The following is an 18,250-nucleotide window of genomic DNA, read 5'->3' on the forward strand; positions in this document are numbered from 1 at the left end:
GCTGTGCCTCACAGCGGAGTCTCCACTCCCCGCTCTTGGCCTCCCTGCGTCTCCCCCCAGTCCGACGCGCCTGCCTTCCGGCGGCTTCGACAGGCCCAGCTCCTGCCTCCCGACGGCCTCTTTCGGCCCAGCTGGCTCCTCACGACGGCCTTCCCGGGCCCGGTTTTTCCCCTTTGGCGGCCTCTCCAGGCCCAGCACCTCCTCAAGTCGGCCTCTCCAGACCCAGCTGCAGCCTCCCAGCGTCCTCTCCAGGCCCAGCTCTTCCTCCCGGCTGCGTCCACGGGCCCGGCTCCTGCCTCACAGCAACCGCTTTGGACTCAGCTCCTGCCCAGCTCCTGGCGGCCTCTGTCGGCCGAAAACTTCCTCAAGCCACGCTCTCCCGGCCCAGCTCAGGCCTCGACGGTGGCCTCTCCGGGCTCAGCTCCTCGCCCTCCGACGGCGTCTCCGGGCCCCCAGAATTCCTCCAGTGGGCTCCTCTCGGCCCAGCTTGGGCCTCCCGGCGGCCCCTGCGGGCCCAACTCGTCGTGAAGCCGGCCTCCCCGGGCCCAGGTCCAGCCCCCCGGCGGCCTCTCCGGGCGCAGCACGTCCTCGAGTGGGCCCGTCCAGGGCCAGCTCCTGCCTCCTGTCGGCCTCTAGAGGCCCAGCCTCTGCCTCCCTCATGGCGGCCCCTCCGGGCCCAGCTCTTCCTGGTCCTCCTGGCTGCGTCGACAGGCCCAACTCCTGCCTCCCAAGCAAAGCAAACAACCTCTCTGGGCTCAGCTCCTGCCCGGTTCCCGCTAGCCTTTGTGGGCCCAGCCCTTTCTCCAGCCGAAGCTCCGCAGGCCCGCCTTCTGCCTCCCGGTGGCCTGCGCAGACGCAGCCCTGGCTGGAGAACAGCCCCTGCAGGCCCCGCTCCTGCCTCCCAGGGGCCTCTCCGGGCCCGGCTCTCGCCTGGCCTCACGGCGGCTTCCCGGGGCCAGGTTCCTGCCTGCCTCCCGGCAGCCTCGACCTCGCAGTGGGCCCTCCAGGCCCACCTCTTGCCTCGCCGTGGCCTCCTCGGGCCAGGCTCCTGCCCTTCGGCGGCCTCTGCAGGCCCAGCTCCTGCCTCCCAGTGGCCTGCGTAGGCTAAGCTCCTGCTTCCACGGCAGCCTTTCCAGGCCTGGCGTTTGCTCCTTTGCATCCTCGCCAGGCCCTGAACGTGCTCCAGTCGGCCTCTCCCGGCCCAGCTCTTCCTCCTGGCGACCTCTGCAGGCCCAAGTTGTCCTCCAGTGGGCCTCTCCAGGGCCAGCTCCTGCCTCCCGCCGGCCTCTGCGGGCCCAAGTCGTCCTCCATTCAGCCTCCCCTTTCCCAGCTCTTGCCTCTCGGCGGCCTCTCCAGGTGCACAACTTCCGCCAGTCGGCCTCTCCAGGCCCAGCTCCTCTTGCCTCCCAGTGGCCTCTTTAGGCCCAGCCCGGCTCACGCCTCCCGGCGGCCCTCCCAGGCCCCGCGTTTGACTTTTGGCGGCCTCTTCAGGCCCAGAGCTCGACCTCCGGTCGGCCTCCCCAGGCCCAGTCTCCTGCCCCCCGAGGGCCCGTAGACAGGCCCAGGCTGTGCCTCACAGCGGAGTCTCCACTCCCCGCTCTTGGCCTCCCTGCGTCTCCCCCCAGTCCGACGCGCCTGCCTTCCGGCGGCTTCGACAGGCCCAGCTCCTGCCTCCCGACGGCCTCTTTCGGCCCAGCTGGCTCCTCACGACGGCCTTCCCGGGCCCGGTTTTTCCCCTTTGGCGGCCTCTCCAGGCCCAGCACCTCCTCAAGTCGGCCTCTCCAGACCCAGCTGCAGCCTCCCAGCGTCCTCTCCAGGCCCAGCTCTTCCTCCCGGCTGCGTCCACGGGCCCGGCTCCTGCGTCACAGCAACCACTTTGGACTCAGCTCCTGCCCAGCTCCTGGCGGCCTCTGTCGGCCGAAAACTTCCTCAAGCCACGCTCTCCCGGCCCAGCTCAGGCCTCGACGGTGGCCTCTCCGGGCTCAGCTCCTCGCCCTCCGACGGCGTCTCCGGGCCCCCAGAATTCCTCCAGTGGGCTCCTCTCGGCCCAGCTTGGGCCTCCCGGCGGCCCCTGCGGGCCCAACTCGTCGTGAAGCCGGCCTCCCCGGGCCCAGGTCCAGCCCCCCGGCGGCCTCTCCGGGCGCAGCACGTCCTCGAGTGGGCCCGTCCAGGGCCAGCTCCTGCCTCCTGTCGGCCTCTAGAGGCCCAGCCTCTGCCTCCCTCATGGCGGCCCCTCCGGGCCCAGCTCTTCCTGGTCCTCCTGGCTGCGTCGACAGGCCCAACTCCTGCCTCCCAAGCAAAGCAAACAACCTCTCTGGGCTCAGCTCCTGCCCGGTTCCCGCTAGCCTTTGTGGGCCCAGCCCTTTCTCCAGCCGAAGCTCCGCAGGCCCGCCTTCTGCCTCCCGGTGGCCTGCGCAGACGCAGCCCTGGCTGGAGAACAGCCCCTGCAGGCCCCGCTCCTGCCTCCCAGGGGCCTCTCCGGGCCCGGCTCTCGCCTGGCCTCACGGCGGCTTCCCGGGGCCAGGTTCCTGCCTGCCTCCCGGCAGCCTCGACCTCGCAGTGGGCCCTCCAGGCCCACCTCTTGCCTCGCCGTGGCCTCCTCGGGCCAGGCTCCTGCCCTTCGGCAGCCTCTGCAGGCCCAGCTCCTGCCTCCCAGTGGCCTGCGTAGGCTAAGCTCCTGCTTCCACGGCAGCCTTTCCAGGCCTGGCGTTTGCTCCTTTGCATCCTCGCCAGGCCCTGAACGTGCTCCAGTCGGCCTCTCCCGGCCCAGCTCTTCCTCCTGGCGACCTCTGCAGGCCCAAGTTGTCCTCCAGTGGGCCTCTCCAGGGCCAGCTCCTGCCTCCCGCCGGCCTCTGCGGGCCCAAGTCGTCCTCCATTCAGCCTCCCCTTTCCCAGCTCTTGCCTCTCGGCGGCCTCTCCAGGTGCACAACTTCCGCCAGTCGGCCTCTCCAGGCCCAGCTCCTCCTGCCTCCCAGTGGCCTCTTTAGGGGCAGCCCGGCTCATGCCTCCCGGCGGCCCTCCCAGGCCCCGCGTTTGACTTTTGGCGGCCTCTTCAGGCCCAGAGCTCGACCTCCGGTCGGCCTCCCCAGGCCCAGCCTCCTGCCTCCCGAGGGCCCGTAGACAGGCCCAGGCTCTGCCTCACAGCGGAGTCTCCACGCCCCGCTCTTGGCCTCCCTGCGGCCCCCCGCAGTCCGACGCGCCTGCCTTCCGGTGGCTTCGACAGGCCCAGCTCGTGCCTCCCGACGGCCTCTTTCGGCCCAGCTGGCTCCTCACGACGGCCTTCCTGGGCCCGGTTTGTCCCCTTTGGCGGCCTCTCCACGCCCAGCTCCTCCTCAAGTCGGCCTCTCCAGACCCAGCTGCAGCCTCCCGGCGTCCTCTCCAGGCCCAGCTCTTCCTCCCGGCTGCGTCCACGGGCCCGGCTCCTGCCTCACAGCAACCGCTTTGGACTCAGCTCCTGCTCAGTTCCTGGCGACCTCTATCGGCCCAAAACTTCCTCAAGCGACGCTCTCCTCGCCCAGCTCAGGCCTCGACAGTGGCCTCTCCGGGCTCAGCTCCTCGCCCTCCGACGGCGTCTCCGGGCCCCCAGACTTCCTCCAGTGGGCTCCTCTCGGCCCAGCTTGGGCCTCCCGGTGGCCCCTGCGGGCCCAACTCGTCGTGAAGCCGGCCTCCCCGGGCCCAGGTCCGGCCTCCCGGCGGCCTCTCCGGGCGCAGCACGTCCTCGAGTGGGCCCCTCCAGGGCCAGCTCCTGCCTCCCGTCGGACTCTAGAGGCCCAGCCTCTGCCTCCCTCATGGCGGCCCCTCCGGGCCCAGCTCTTCCTGGTCCTCCTGACTGCATCGACAGGCCCAACTCCTGCCTCCCAAGCAAAGCAAACAACCTCTCTGGGCTCAGCTCCTGCCCGGCTCCCGCCAGCCTTTGTGGGCCCAGCCCTTTCTCCAGCCGAAGCTCTGCAGGCCCGCCTTCTGCCTCCCGGTGGCCTGCGCATACGCAGCCGTGGCTGGAGAACAGTCCGTGCAGGCCCCGCTCCTGCCTCCCAGGGGCCACTCCGGGCCCGGCTCTCGCCTGGCCTCATGGCGGATTCCCGGGGCCAGGTTCCTGCCTGCCTCCCGGCAGCCTCGACAGGCCCAGCTCCTCCCTGACGGTGGCCTGTTTCGGCCCGACTCATGCCTCTCGCAACCCGCCCAGCGGTGTGAGCTCCTGCCTCACACTGGCCTGTGCGGGCCGAGGTCCTCCCTCACGCTGGGCCGTGGAGGCCCGGCTCGTGCCTCTCGTGGCCTCCCCAGGCCCAGCCCCTGCCTGTTGGCGGCCTCTCCCGGCCCAGCCTCGACCTCGCAGTGGGCCCTCCAGGCCCACCTCTTGCCTCGCCGTGGCCTCCTCGGGCCAGGCTCCTGCCCTTCGGCGGCCTCTGCAGGCCCAGCTCCTGCCTCCCATGGGCCTGCGTAGGCCAAGCTCCTGCCTCCACGGCGTCCTTTCCAGGCCTGGCGTTTGCTCCTTTGCATCCTCGCCAGGCCCTGAACGTGCTCCAGTCGGCCTCTCCCGGCCCAGCTCTTCCTCCCGGCGGCCTCTGCAGGCCCACGTTGTCCTCCAGTGGGCCTCTCCAGGGCCAGCTCCTGCCTCCCGCCGGCCTCTGCGGGCCCAAGTCGTCCTCCAGTCGGCCTCCCCCGGCCCAGCTCTTGCCTCTCGGCGGCCTCTCCAGGTGCACAACTTCCTCCAGTCGGCCTCTCCAGGCCCAGCTCCTCCTGCCTCCCAGTGGCCTCTTTAGGCCCAGCCCGGCTCATGCCTCCCGGCGGCCCTCCCAGGCCCCGCGTTTGACTTTTGGCGGCCTCTTCAGGCCCAGAGCTCGACCTCCGGTCGGCCTCCCCAGGCCCAGCCTCCTGCCTCCCGAGGGCCCGTAGGCAGGCCCAGGCTCTGCCTCACAGCGGAGTCTCCACGCCCCGCTCTTGGCCTCCCTGCGGCCCCCCGCCGTCCGACGCGCCTGCCTTCCGGCGGCTTCGACAGGCCCAGCTCGTGCCTCCCGACGGCCTCTTTCGGCCCAGCTGGCTCCTCACGACGGCCTTCCCGGGCCCGGTTTGTCCCCTTTGGCGGCCTCTCCAGGCCCAGCACCTCCTCAAGTCGGCCTCTCCAGACCCAGCTGCAGCCTGCTGGCATCCTCTCCAGGCCCAGCTCTTCCTCCCGGCTGCGTCTACTGGCCCGTTTCTGCTCTTCGCTCTCCGACGGCATCTCCGGGCCCCCAGACTTCCTCCAGTGGGCTGCTCACGGCCCAGCTTGGGCCTCATGGCGGCCCCTGCGGGCCCAACCCGTCATGAGTTCGGCCTCCGCCGGCCGAGGTCTGGCCTCCCATCGGCCTCTCCGGGCGCAGCCCGTCCTCGAGTGGGCCCCTCCAGGGCCAGCTCCTGCCTCCTGTCAGCCTCTAGAGGCCTAGTCTCTGCCTCCCTCATGGCGGCCCCTCTGGGCCCAGCTCTTCCTCGTCCTCCGCGCTGCGTCGACAGGCCCAACTCCTGCCTCTTGTCCTCCATTCCTCCTGTCGGCTCTCCCAGGACCCGCGGTTGACTTTTGGCGGCCTCTTCATGCCCAGAAGTCGATCTCCGGTCGGCCTTTTCATGTCGAGCCTCCTGCCTCCGAGGTTCACGTAGACTGGCGTAGGCTCTGCCTCCCAGTGCAGTCTCCACGTCCAGCTCTTCGCCTCCATGTGGCCCCCTTAGTCCGAGACCCCTGCCTTCTGGAGGCTTCGACATGCCCAGTTATTGCCTTGGGATATGCTCTTTAGGCCCACTTGACTTCTCAGCTCAGCCTTTCTATGCTGAGTTTTTTTCTTTTCTCTGCCTGTGTATGCTGAGAACTTTCTGAAGTTTGCTTCTCCAAATCCAACTGCAGCATTGTGGCATGCTCGTCTGGCCCATCTCCTGTTCTCACGTGCATCTACTTGTTCATGTTTTCCTCACAACTACCTCTTTTAGACTCTGTTACTATCCGGCTCCTGGTGTCCTTTGTATATCAGAAGCTTTCTGAATTCCAGCCCTCCAATTTCACTGCCTTCCTGGTTTCAGGCTGAACAGGCCGAGATTTTGCGTGACAATGGCTTCTTAAGGCTGCCTCAACCAACCCAGCTCCTGCCTGACACTGGCCTCTCTAGGCCCATCTGCTGCCTCTCGCTGTCCTCACCTGGCCCATCTGTTTCCTCATGTCTGCCTCCCGAGTCCCAGCTCCTGTCTCACTGTGATCTCATTCATACCAGCTCCTGTCTCATGATGGCCTCTTCTGGCCCATCTTTGACCTGATAGTGATGACTCAAATCCATCTTCTTCCTCATCCCAGCCTCTTCTGGCTTTGCTCATTCTTCGCATTCACCTCTTCCAGATCCAGATTTTTAGTCTTTGATGGTCAACAGCATCAAGGAGCCTAAAACTTCCCCAGACTGTTTTTTGTTGGTAACTTCACAGCAGAGTGCCTTAGGAAGACACCTGTCTCTTCTTTTAACCTTGACAGTGGATTTCTAACCAATTTGTAATAAATTTTGCCTGCATGGTTTCACAGTGATTTTTGTTTTATTTAGTGTCTCGTCATTTTTATTGTCTTCTTTCAGTGGCAATGAGAATGAGCCTCTGCTTGGGCCCTTTCTCTTCACTCTGGACATGGCATCTTCTCACTTCATGTCTTCTATGTTTATATTTTTTACTGTTATCTTTTTTGTTTTGTTAAGGTCTTGCTCTGTCAGCCAGGCCAGAGTGTAGTCGTATCATCATCGCTTACTGCAGCCTTGGTCTTTTGACGTGAAGTGATTCTCCCAACTCAGCATCTTGTGTAGCTGATACTACAGGCACATGCCACCACGCCTGGCTAATTGCTGATTCTTTTTCTGAGAGGTTGGTTCTGAGCCTCCCAATGTGCTACAATTACAAGCATGAGCCACCATGCCTGGCCTGCTATTTGCTTGGCATGAACTATTAAGAATTTAGTTTTTGATTAATATACTATTTCTATATAGATTCATGTATATATAGATACTTTAAATTTTTCATGGATACCTCTTTTTCAGGATGGAGTGTGGTGTTATTATCCCAGCTCACTGCAACCTCTTCTTTCTTGGCTGAAGTGATCCTCCCACCTCAGCCTACTGAGTAGCTGGGAACCCAGGTACGAGCCACCATGCCCAGTTAATTTTTATATTTCTTGTGGAGAGGGGGTCTCACCATGTTTCCCAGGCTGGTTTGAAACTCCTGGGCTCAAGCCATCCACCCCCTCAACCTCTTGCAGTGCTGGGATTACAGGTGGGAGCCACCAAACCTGGTCTACCATTTTCTTTTCATGGATTATTAATAATTTCCTTTATGCCATCACCGTGGCTCACGCCTGTAATCCTAGCACTTTAGGAGGATGAATTGGGTGGATTACAAGGTCAAGAGTTCAAGACCAGCCCATTCAAGATGGTGAAACTCTGTCTTTACTAAAAATACAAAAATTAGCCAGGTGTGGTGGCAGGCATCTGCAATCCCAACTACTGCAGAGGGTGAGGCAGGAGAATTGCTTGAACCTGGGAGGTGGAAGTGGCAGTGAGCAGAGATCGTGCCTCTGCACTCCAGCCTGGGCGACAGAGTGAGTCTCCATCTCAAAAAAAAATGAATTTACTTTTTAATAGTATAATGTAAATATATAAATATCTGTGTGTATATATTCATATGTGAGTATATGTGTGTATATATTTTCATAGCATACACACACACACACACACACACACACTCATATACATTGTGAAAGAGATATTTGGAATACCTAGAAATTGATAGGCTTCTTCCAGGTTTTGAAAGCACCCTTAGCACAAACATGAAAGAAGTATAAACTATCATTATTAATGACCATGAACCAAGATGACCATGAGTCAATATTACTTTGCACCTCAACCACCTTCCAGCAGAGCATCTCAAAGTGCTGGATATATCTGAACATCACACCGTTTCACATAGACTTGGATGGTTTGTAATTATTACTCCTTTTAAGACCTCAGTGTGATCTTTGTCAGGCTGAAATCAAACTATTTCTCAAGTCATAGAGATATTGAATAACAGCTTTGGTCAGGAAATAGGTATTGCATTTGGTTTGTCATGACAATCTCCTGGCCTAGGCAGATATAATATAGCAGAAATGTGTGTGTGTGTGAATATTCTTGCTCATAGATGTGGGGTTGGAAGTGGAGGGGTGTTGAATTTGATAAAACCAGCAAGGTACAGGCTGCTGGGAAGAGGGAACTTGTTTTGGCAGCAGCTGTGTAACTCTAGAATTAACAAATGCTTGTATTCCACAGTTTTGTCTCCTGGAAAATAAAGATTATAATTCCTGCCTTGATATGTGGACTAGGTTATCCACTATATGCAAAATATCTAGTATATAATAAGTGCTGAATTAATACTACTTTCTGTACCTCATTCTTAATCAGTTTAATTTTGAAAAGTTTAGAATGACTACTTGTTTTGTAAAAATTATTTGTAATTATTATATAAAATCTTAAGTCCTATAGAAAAATACAAAGCAGGCCGGGTGCTATAGCTCACACCTGTAATCCCAGCACTCTTGGAAGGCAGGGTAGAAGGATTGCTCAAGGTGAGGAGTATGAGTCCAGCATGAGGAACATAGCAAGATTTCATCTCTATAAAAAATTAAAAACCAGTTATGGTAATGTGCACCTGTAGTCCCAGCCACTCAGGAGGCTGAGGTAGGTGGATCACTAGAACCCAGGAGTTTAACACTGCAGCCTGGGTAACAGAGTGAGACCCTGTCAAAGAGAGGGCATGGGGGAGAGAGAAGAGAGAGAAAAACAATAAAAGTACAAAGAAGCAAGTAATAAATCATGAAATTTTCAACCACCAAGAAATAACTCTTAACATTACATGATACGGCCAGGCCTGATAGCTCATGCCTGGCTGAGGCATGAGAGTTGCTTGAGCCTCAGAGGCAGAGGTTGCAGAGAGCCAAGATTACACCATTCGAACTCCAGCCTGGGTAACAGAAAGAGACTCTGTCTCAAAAAAAAACTGAAAAAACAAAGTGAAATTCCTACCTCTTTTTGTGCAAATAGGTAGTTAGGTAAGTAGATATATTAATGGATTAAAAGTAACTTTGCCTGGTATGGTGGCTCACACCTGTAATCCCAGCATTTTCAGAGGCCAAGGCAGGCAGATCACGAGGTCAGGAGATTGAGACAATCCTGGCCAACATGGTGAAACTGTGTCTCTACTAAAAATACAAAAATTAGCTGGGTGTGCTGGCGGTTGCCTGTAATCCTGGCTATTTGGGAGAGTGAGGCAGGAGAATCACTTGAACATGGAAGGCATATGTTGCAGTGAGCCGAGATCAAACCACTGCACTGCAGCCTGGCAACAGAGCGACACTGTCTGAAAAACATAAATAACTACTTTTTTTTAATGTGTTTTAGTTTAAATATACATAATTTTCATTTTGCTTGATACCACAGAAGCTGAAGAAACTAAGGTAGGAGAATTTCTCAACTTCAGATAAATGCCTATGTGAAAGTGATATTGTGTCCAGAATTGGTGGGTTCTTGGTCTCACTGACTTCAAGAATTAAGCCGCCGACCTTCGTGGTGAGTGTTACAGTTCTTAGAGGCAGCATGTCCGGAGTGTGTTCCTTCTGATGTTCGGATGTGTTCGGAGTTTCTTCCTTCTGGTGGGTTCATGGTCTCGCTGGTTTCAGGAGTGAAGCTGCAGACCTTCGCGGTGAGTGTTACAGCTCTTAAGGTGGCGCATCTGGAGTTGTTCATTCCTCTTGGTGGGTTCATGATCTCGCTGGCTTCAGGAGTGAAGCTGCAGACCTTCGTGGTGAGTGTTACAGCTCATGAAGGCAGTGTGGACCCAGAGTGAGCAGCAGCAAGATTTATTGCAAAGATCGAAAGAACAAAGCTTCCACAGTGTGGAAGGGGACCCCAGCGGGTTGCCATTGCTGGCTCAGGCAGCCTGCTTTTATTCTCTTATCTGGCCCCACCCACATCCTGCTGATTGGTCCATTTTACAGAGAGCTGAGTGGTCTGTTTTGACAGGGTGATGATTGGTGTGTTTACAATCCCTGAGCTAGACACAAAGGTTCTCCACATCCCCACTAGGTTAGCTAGATACAGAGTGTCCATACAAAGGTTCTCCAAGTCCCCACCAGAGTAGCTAGATATAGAGTGTTGATTGGTGAATTCACAAACCCTGAGCTAGACACAGGATGCTGATTTGTGTGTTTACAAACCTTGAGCTAGATACAGAGTGCCAATTGGCATATTTACAATCCTCTAGCTAGACATAAAGGTTCTCCAAGTCCCCACCAGAGTAGCTAGATACAGAGTGTTGAATGGTGCATTCACAAACCCTGAGCTAGACACAGGGTGCTGATTGGTGTGTTTACAAACCTTGAGCTAGGTACAGAGTGCCAATTGGTGTATTTACAATCCCTTACCTAGACATAAAGGTTCTCCAAGTCCCCACCAGACTCAGGAGCCCAGCTGGCTTCACCCAGTGGATCCCACACTGGGGCCACAGCTGGAGCTGCCTGCCAGTCCCTCGCCATGCACCCGCACTCCTCAGCCCTTGGGTGGTTGATAGGACTGGGCGCCATGGAGCAGGGAGCAGTGCTTGTCAGGGAGGCTCGGGCCACACAGAAGCCCATGGAGGGGGAGGGAGGCTTAGGCAAGGCTGCAGGTCCTGAGCCCTGCCCCGCAGGGAGGCAGCTAAGGCCCGGTGAGAAATTGAGCACAGCAGCTGCTGGCCCAGGTGCTAAGCCCCTCACTGCCTTGGACTTGCAGTCCAGCCAGCCGCTTTGAGTATGGGGCCCGCTGAGCCCACACCCACCTGGAACTTGTGCTGGCCCACAAGCACTGCACGCAGCCCTGGTTCCTGCACATGCCTCTCCCTCCACAACTCCCTGCAGGCTAAGGGAGCTGGCTCTGGCCTTGGCCAGCCCAGAAAGGGGCTCCCACAGTACAGCGGTGGGCTGGCCAGAGTGGGTGCCAAGGCCGAGGAGGCGCTGAGAGCAAGTGAGGGCTGTGAGGGCTGCCAGCATGCTGTCACCTCTCAATATCTTTTTATTCAACATTCATTAAAATTATGAAAAAAGACAATAAAAGTATCATGATTCTTTTTAACCTGCAGTTTCTATTGTCACCCACAGCTGCTGTAGTTTTGGAATTGATGCATGTTTGAGAGTTTCTGTTTAATGTGTTTATACTTGGATAACTATTCTACTATTCTATTTTTTTTTTTTTTTTTTTTTTTTTTGAGACAGAGTCTTGCTCTGTCACCCAGGCTGGAGGTTGTCCATTTCCAAGACAAAGTGTTTTAAATCAGGTTAGGTCAGCAAACTACAAAATAAAGCATATATACTAGGCTGCTGCTTGGACACCGAATGCCTGCTTGTCACCACCCTCACCCTTTTAGTTGCCCCCACCTGAACCAAAGAAGTTTAGTCTAAGATGAAAGTTTACTAGCCTGCAAAACAGCAGTTTTTTTCTGTTCTTATCAGCCTGCCCAGCTACTTGGGTCATTAGTCAGATATTTGAAGAGGCTCTGAGCTAACTAGGATTTCAACACATTGTGGGCTGCAACAAAATGCAGCAGGACAACCGTCAAAAGTAGAAAAGTTTCTCTTCAAATCTCATCTTGGTTTAAACATAAAATAATAGACACTAGTAATAATAGCTCCTTACTCTAAAGCCTCCTATTAACTATTAGTTCTTACACTTTAGCCCACTGAGTTGCTTGGCTTACTCAGGCATGTCTGGACAGGCCCAGGCAAGTCTTAGCTCACAGTTTATGCCCCTTCCTTATTTGGAAATGTTACTGCTTCCTTAAACCTTTCATAAGCAACTTCCTCTCCTTCTTTGTTCTTCCCTGCACTTACCTATTTAGAAAAGTTTTAGGCTATTAGCAAATCGGATATCAGTTTAAGATTGTGAGGTTCAGCTGCAGCCAATGGATGCAGGACACAGCAGTAAGGATGACCCAAATGGATAAGGGATAAATAGATCTGCTTTTCCTTTGCTTGGGTGTGCTCTTGCCATTGTTCCATCTGTGATTGAGCACCCTTTCTGCAGAAAGTAAAGATTGCCTTGCTGAGAGATCTTTTGTCCTCATGTTGACTTTTCTTCATGGCACCAATTATCTATTTCTAACAATTTTGGTATTTCTAACAACAATCCTAAACAAAACACCTAAAGCCCCTACCCAACAACCAATAGGTGACATCCAGGAATATTGTGACCCCATAGTACTCAGCCTATGAGGAACTGGGGGAGGGACCTGCACATGAAGGGTTAAATTGCTTTTTGGAACTGTGCTGGGTGTGCCTGGTGCCAGACACCTGATCCTGCAAGACCATCATTAAGAGTCTCACTTTCACTGTTCTCTGGGTCCCTGAGTCCATTCTTTGGGTTTGGACAGGTGAGTTTGTTTCTGACACTGGGTGTGGTGGTGCATGCCTGCAATCTCAGCTACTCAGGAGGCTGAGGCAGGCAGATCACTGGAGCCCAGGAATCTGAGGCAGCAGTGAGCTATGATTGTGCTGTGGTGTGATCTCTGTTCACTGCAACCTCTGTCTCTCAGGCTCAAGTGATTCTCCTACCCTAGCCTCCCAGGTAGCTGGGATTATAGACACCCACCACCATACCCAGGTAATTTTTGTATTTTTAGTACAGACCGGATTTCACTATGTTGGCCAGGCTGGTTTCAAACTTCTGACCTCAAATGATCTGCCTGCCTCAACATCCCCAAGTACTGGGATTACAGGCATGAGCCACTGCACCTGGCCTCAAAAATCATTTTTTTAATTAAAAAATATACAGTCTTAGCCAGGTGCGGTGGCTCACACCTGTAATCCCAGCACTTTGGGAGGCCGATCGCCTGAGGTCAGGAGTTGGAGACCAGCCTGGGCAACATGGTGAAACCCTGTCTCTATTAAAAATACAAAAATTAGCCGGGCATGGTGGCAGATTCCTGTAATCCCAGCTACTCAGCTGAGGCAGGAGAATCACTTGAACCCAGGAGACAGAGGTTGCAGTGGGCAGAAATCATGCCACTGCACTCCAGCCTCTGTGACAGAGCAGAACTCCATCTCAAAAAGAAGAAATAAAAAATAAAAATAAATGTTTAAATTATTTTAGACAAAGAATAGGATGGCAGGGTTGTGAGAAGTCATGGGCTTCAGGGTTCCTGAAGGTAACTGAGCTCTGAGACTAAGTTTAGGCTTGTGGCCAGGGTCTTGTTTATGCCTGTCTTAAAGTATTTTCAGGGTCCCAGTGCCGAAGTTCACAGAGCTTGGAGGGAGAGGACCCTAGTCAAGACACATCACAGAGGCCTTGGGAGGGCAGTGTGCAGTGAAGTCTCTGCACACTTTAGGATTTAAGCCTAGGTCTAGCCTGCTGCAGAGCACAGGGGAGCTCCCTCTGTTTCACCTTGAGGCAAGAACAAGGGAACACCCTGGCCCTTGATTAGACTGATAAAACAGAGGCAGTGGGTTGGGAAATAATGCATTCATTATATTCTGGGAATGAACAGAACCTCCACATCAAATTGAGTGGTGATTTATTAAAAGGACGCCAAGGCCGGGCATGGTGGCTCATGCCTGCTATCCCAGCACTTTGAGAGGTTGAGGAGGGTGGATCAGGAGCTTGAGACCAGCCTGGCTAACATGGTGAAACCCTGTCTTTACTGAAAATGCAAAAATTAGCTCGATGTGGTGGTGGGTGCCTGTAATCCCAGCTACTCGGGAGGCTGAGGTAGGAGAATTGCTTGAACCCAGGAGACAGAGATTGCAATGAGCCGATATCATGCCACTGCACTCTAGTCTGGGCAACAGAGCAAGACTCCATCTCAAAACAAAACAAACAATAAAACCCCCCAAAAATTAGCTGGATGTGGTGGCAGGCACCTGTAATCCCAACTACTTGGGAGCCTGAGGCAGGAGAATCGCTTGGATCCGGGACATGGAGGTTGCAGTGAGCCAAGATTGCACCATTGCACTCCAATCTGGACAACAAGAGTGAAATTCCATCTCAAAAAAAAAAAAATTAAATAAATAAATACCAGGAAGCCACATGGAGGGGTGGAGAGGGAATACTAGCATCACATGGGCTTTGGTGCTAATTGAAGCTCTACCTTTTACAGTAATTGGGCAAGTTACTCAACCCTCTGAGATTGACTTTTCTATGTAAAGTAGCTATTCCTGTGGATGTAGCTTAAGGGGAGTGGAAACAAAGGTCATCAGAGTTGATGTATGACTCAACTCAGAGTTGAGGATGAAAAGTGGGGATAATAACACCTGCCTGTACCCTGGTACAGATCATAAAATGTTTATTTATTTATTTGTGGAGACAGGGTCTCGCTCTGTCACCCAGGCTGGAGTGCAGTGGCACAATCATGGCTCACTGCAGCCTTGAACTCCTGGGCTCAAGCAATCCTCCCACTTCAACCTGCAGGGATTTACAGGCATGAGTTACTGTGCCTGGACAGATCCCATGAAGTTTAAATATGACATAGCATCTGGAAGGTAGACTTGCCTAATGGAGGCCTCTTTTTTGCCTGGTGGGTCAGCGGGTCCTGTGTGTACAAATGATGTTTACTGGTCCACTCCTCCTCCAGGTTTTTAAAAATGAGCATTTTCTCTGTACTGACAATCATGAAATAAGGAAACTGAGGCTCAGAGAGGCAATAGAGCCTCCCAAAATCACATGGGTAATAAGTTTCAGAACCAGAATTCAAACTCCAAGTCTACCTCCTGGACCCAATCTCTTAACCTCTGTGCTATGAGCTAATAGCACATGGAGAATTTTGATTACTTTCCTTAGCATTTACCACCATATAATATAATATGTATTATACTTATTTATCTTGGGATGTCAGTTCTGGGATTAGGTTACAAAAAGGACTGTGATCTCACTCTCTCTCATTTTCTTTTTTTGTCTCTTCCTCTTTCCCCTCCCTAGCCCTGGGGTAAGCCAGCTGCTTCTTATGAAAAGGTGCAAGTGGACAGGAACTGATGTCTCCAGCCAACAGCCAGAGAGCACCTGAGGCCTGCCAGCAGCCGTGGAAGTGAGTGTGAAAGAGGATTCTGAAGGCTTGAGAGAGCTGCAGCCCTGGCTGACAGCTTGATTGTATCCTCGTGAGAGCCTGAGCCAGAGGACACAGCTAACCCTAACCAGATTCCTAGCCCATGGAAACTGTGAGAAAAAAAAAAAGTTTATTGTTTATTAAGCTGCTGAATTTGGGGCAATTTTTACCCAACAATAGATAACGAATACAAGGATATTGCTTATTACTCAAAATCAATATATAAAGCCCCTGAAAAATTGAAAGCTGCAACCAGGGAAACACTGAAAATCTCCAAGAACACTTTTTTCTTAAAGACAGTGAGAAAAGCACATACATCTGTTTTCCTTTTAGTTTTGGCCACCAGGAAGCTCAGAGCCAAATTTATGATGCAATCTTAATAATTGTGTAAGCCCCTATGGCCTGCTTATCTGTGTTCTTATTCCTGGCCTTTCATTTTACTCTGTCTTTTTGTTTTCTTTGTCCTGATTGTATTAGCTCATCTTTATAGTTTCCTATATTGTGTGAATTATAGCAAGCCACCTCAAATTCAGCTTACAGAAAAGCAAAGCATTCGTATTTTTTTTTTTTTTTTTTTTGAGACTCTCACTCTATTGCCCTGGCTGGAGTGCAGTGGCACGATCTCAGCTCACTGCAACCTCTGCCTCCTGGGTTCCAGTAATTCTCATGCCCCAGCCTCTCGCGTAGCTGGGATTACAGGCGCCCACCACTACACCTGGCTAATTTTTTTTGTTGTTGTATTTTTATTAGAGACAGGGTTTCACTATGTAGACCAGGCTCGTCTCAAACTCCTGACCTCAAGTGATTCACCTGCCTCGGCCTCCCAAAGTGTTGGGATTACAGGCATGAGCCACCGCGCCCGGCCCACAAATCATTTTTTTAAAACAGTTTTTTTTTAATTTAAAACATAGTTTTGCACATTAAAAAAAAAAGTTTTGCACAGGTTGAACACAGAGTGCCTGGAGTTGGTAGTGGGAAGATGGGGTCATAGGAGTGTGTTTAAAGCTCCAAGCATTGGCCAGGGTTGATTTGGATTGGGTCAGAAATATCAAGTGATAACGACAAAAAAGGGAAAAAGGATGGCAATTGATTGCCATCCCCAGAGGGAGGGGCCGAGGCCTCACCCAGTCACCCACAATGGCATCCTTGCAATGCGTTCCTTGCACCGCTCCCCTAAGTCCCTCCCGCCCCGGCCAGCCCGGCCCCGCCCCTCCCTCCCCCGGGCCCCACCCCTCCCGGGCCCCAGGCCTGGCAGCCGCAGTCTCAGCGGGCAGATGGGACCTCCCTGGCGGTTGAGCGCTCCGCCCACTCCCTCCGCATTGGCGCGCGCCTTCCTCGCCCCGCCCACCTCACTCCTTTCGGGACAGTTGGGCCGCACGCCTGTCGGGGCGGGGCCTGGAGCAGGCGACCAAGCCAATGGGTCGCGGCGGCGGCGGTGGCTGTTGCCGCTGCAGCTGTCCCGGGCCCAGACTGGCGGCGGCGGCTGAGGTGGAGGCGGGTGTAGCAGGGTGGAGGCGGAGGGAGGCGGCAGCGGTGGAGCTGGAGAAGGAGTGGGACCTCGAGCACCGGGCCCTCTGAGACCTGGGACCCTGAGTGAAGTGCTCCGCTGCGCTTGCCTCCAGGTAGCCGCCGTGGGAGAGTGGGCCGGGAGCGGCTGAGGGGGATGAGGGCGGTGTCTGGGGCTGGGGAGCGCGCGGCGGGAGCTCGGGCCTGGAGGCGTCGGGGACGGGCCGCGAGGGGACTGATGGGGTCAGGGTCGGGGCCGGGCGGGGGGCGGCGGCCGGGCGCTCCTGCCCGGGCCGACCCGAGCCCAGGTCGCGGGGAGGAGTTGGGGGGGCGCGAGGCCGCCGGGGAGGGATGAGGTGGCAGAGTGCAGCCGGGAGGCTGGGGCAGACAGGGAACGGTCGGGCGGGCTAGGCAGGAGCGCAAGGGGGCTGCAGAGGGTGGGTCCCGGCCGGCTTGATAGGTTTCCTGGTTCTCGGGAGGCGGGCCGGGGGTGTGGGACCCTGTGCGCCGCACCCGCCAGACAAGCGGCCGCCTCTTGTCCCCCCATCGCTGCATCGGAGGCTTTGGGGCCACCCGGACCCAGGGAGGGTTGCGTTTCCCACTGTCTTCCTGATGCTAGGACAGGTGTTTCCGTGGTCAGGCCTCTTTGTACTCCAGGGCTGGTGAGAATTTGCAGACTTACTGGGACGGTGACATTTGTGGGCAAACACGAATTTGACCCTACTCTGGAAGAAGATAGTGGCACTTAACAGATCTGATTTCTTGGATTCCCCCTCTTATATTTCAGCGTGCCAGGAGGGGGAAATGGTCTGAGTTCGAGTCTAGTTTAAGCTTCATTGGAGTAAAGGACAAGTATGTTACGTATATGGCGGTGTTTTAGGCATTGGGATGACTTTTAAACATTGTTGCTTATTAGTATAATAGGATACCCACAACAGATGAAAAACACATGCTTTGCGAAACTAGAGCGATTGGTTTGTGTTACTGGGACTGCTAATTTTTGTATTTTTAGTAGAGACAGGGTTTCACCATGTTGGCCAGGCTGGTCTCGAACTCCTGACCCCAGGTGATCCACCCACCTTGGCCTCCCAAAATGCTGGGATTACAGGCATGAGCCACTGTGCCTGGCTTCCTTATTTCTTTATTTAACTTTATTTGTACCAATTTTCCATAGAGGTTGTACTAATTTACATTCCCACCAACAGTGTCTAAGGGTTCCCATTTCTCTGTATCCTTGCCAAATTATGTTATTTATTTATTTTTATTATTTTTTGAGATAGTGTTTCACTCTGTCACCCAGGCTGGAGTGCAGTGGCACAATCTCGGCTCACTGCAGCTTCGACCTCCCAGGCTCAACTGATCCTTCTGCCTTAGCCTCTTGAGTAACTGGAACTATAGGCACATGCCATGATGCCTGGCTAATTTTTAAAATTGTTTGTATAGATGGGGTCTTGCTGTGTTGCCCAGGCTGGTGTCAAACTCCTGGTCTCAAGTGATCTTACCACATTCACCTTCCAAAGTGCTGGGGTTACAGACATGAGACACTGTACCTGGCCTGTTATTTTTTATCTTTTTAACAATAGCCATTCTGATTGAGGTAAGATGTATCTCATTGTGGTTTTACTTTGTATTTTGGTGTTCTGAAAAATGTCTA

The 18,250-nt window shown here is 54.4% G+C and overlaps 1 protein-coding gene and 1 pseudogene across 1 annotated transcript; both read left to right on the forward strand.

The window, feature by feature from the left end:
* Nucleotides 1–20: 20 nt before the first annotated feature.
* Nucleotides 21–6,529, forward strand: LOC129060699 (basic proline-rich protein-like; the record flags this gene model as incomplete). Its single annotated transcript, XM_063725829.1, is given in 9 exon segments — nt 21–959; nt 1,626–1,727; nt 1,898–2,524; nt 2,734–3,075; nt 3,191–3,292; nt 3,463–3,679; nt 4,193–4,950; nt 4,952–5,030; nt 5,033–6,529. Coding segments are annotated over 9 exon segments (3,438 nt in total), but the record flags the coding sequence as incomplete, so codon positions are not given.
* A 10,679-nt stretch (nt 6,530–17,208) lies between these two features.
* LOC100457582 (septin-14-like) overlaps nt 17,209–18,250 on the forward strand; it is a 57,131-nt pseudogene continuing 56,089 nt past the window's right edge.

The sequence above is a fragment of the Pongo abelii genome, chromosome 6 (assembly GCF_028885655.2).
Source record: "Pongo abelii isolate AG06213 chromosome 6, NHGRI_mPonAbe1-v2.0_pri, whole genome shotgun sequence".
In the NCBI taxonomy this organism is placed as follows: Eukaryota; Metazoa; Chordata; class Mammalia; order Primates; family Hominidae; genus Pongo; species Pongo abelii.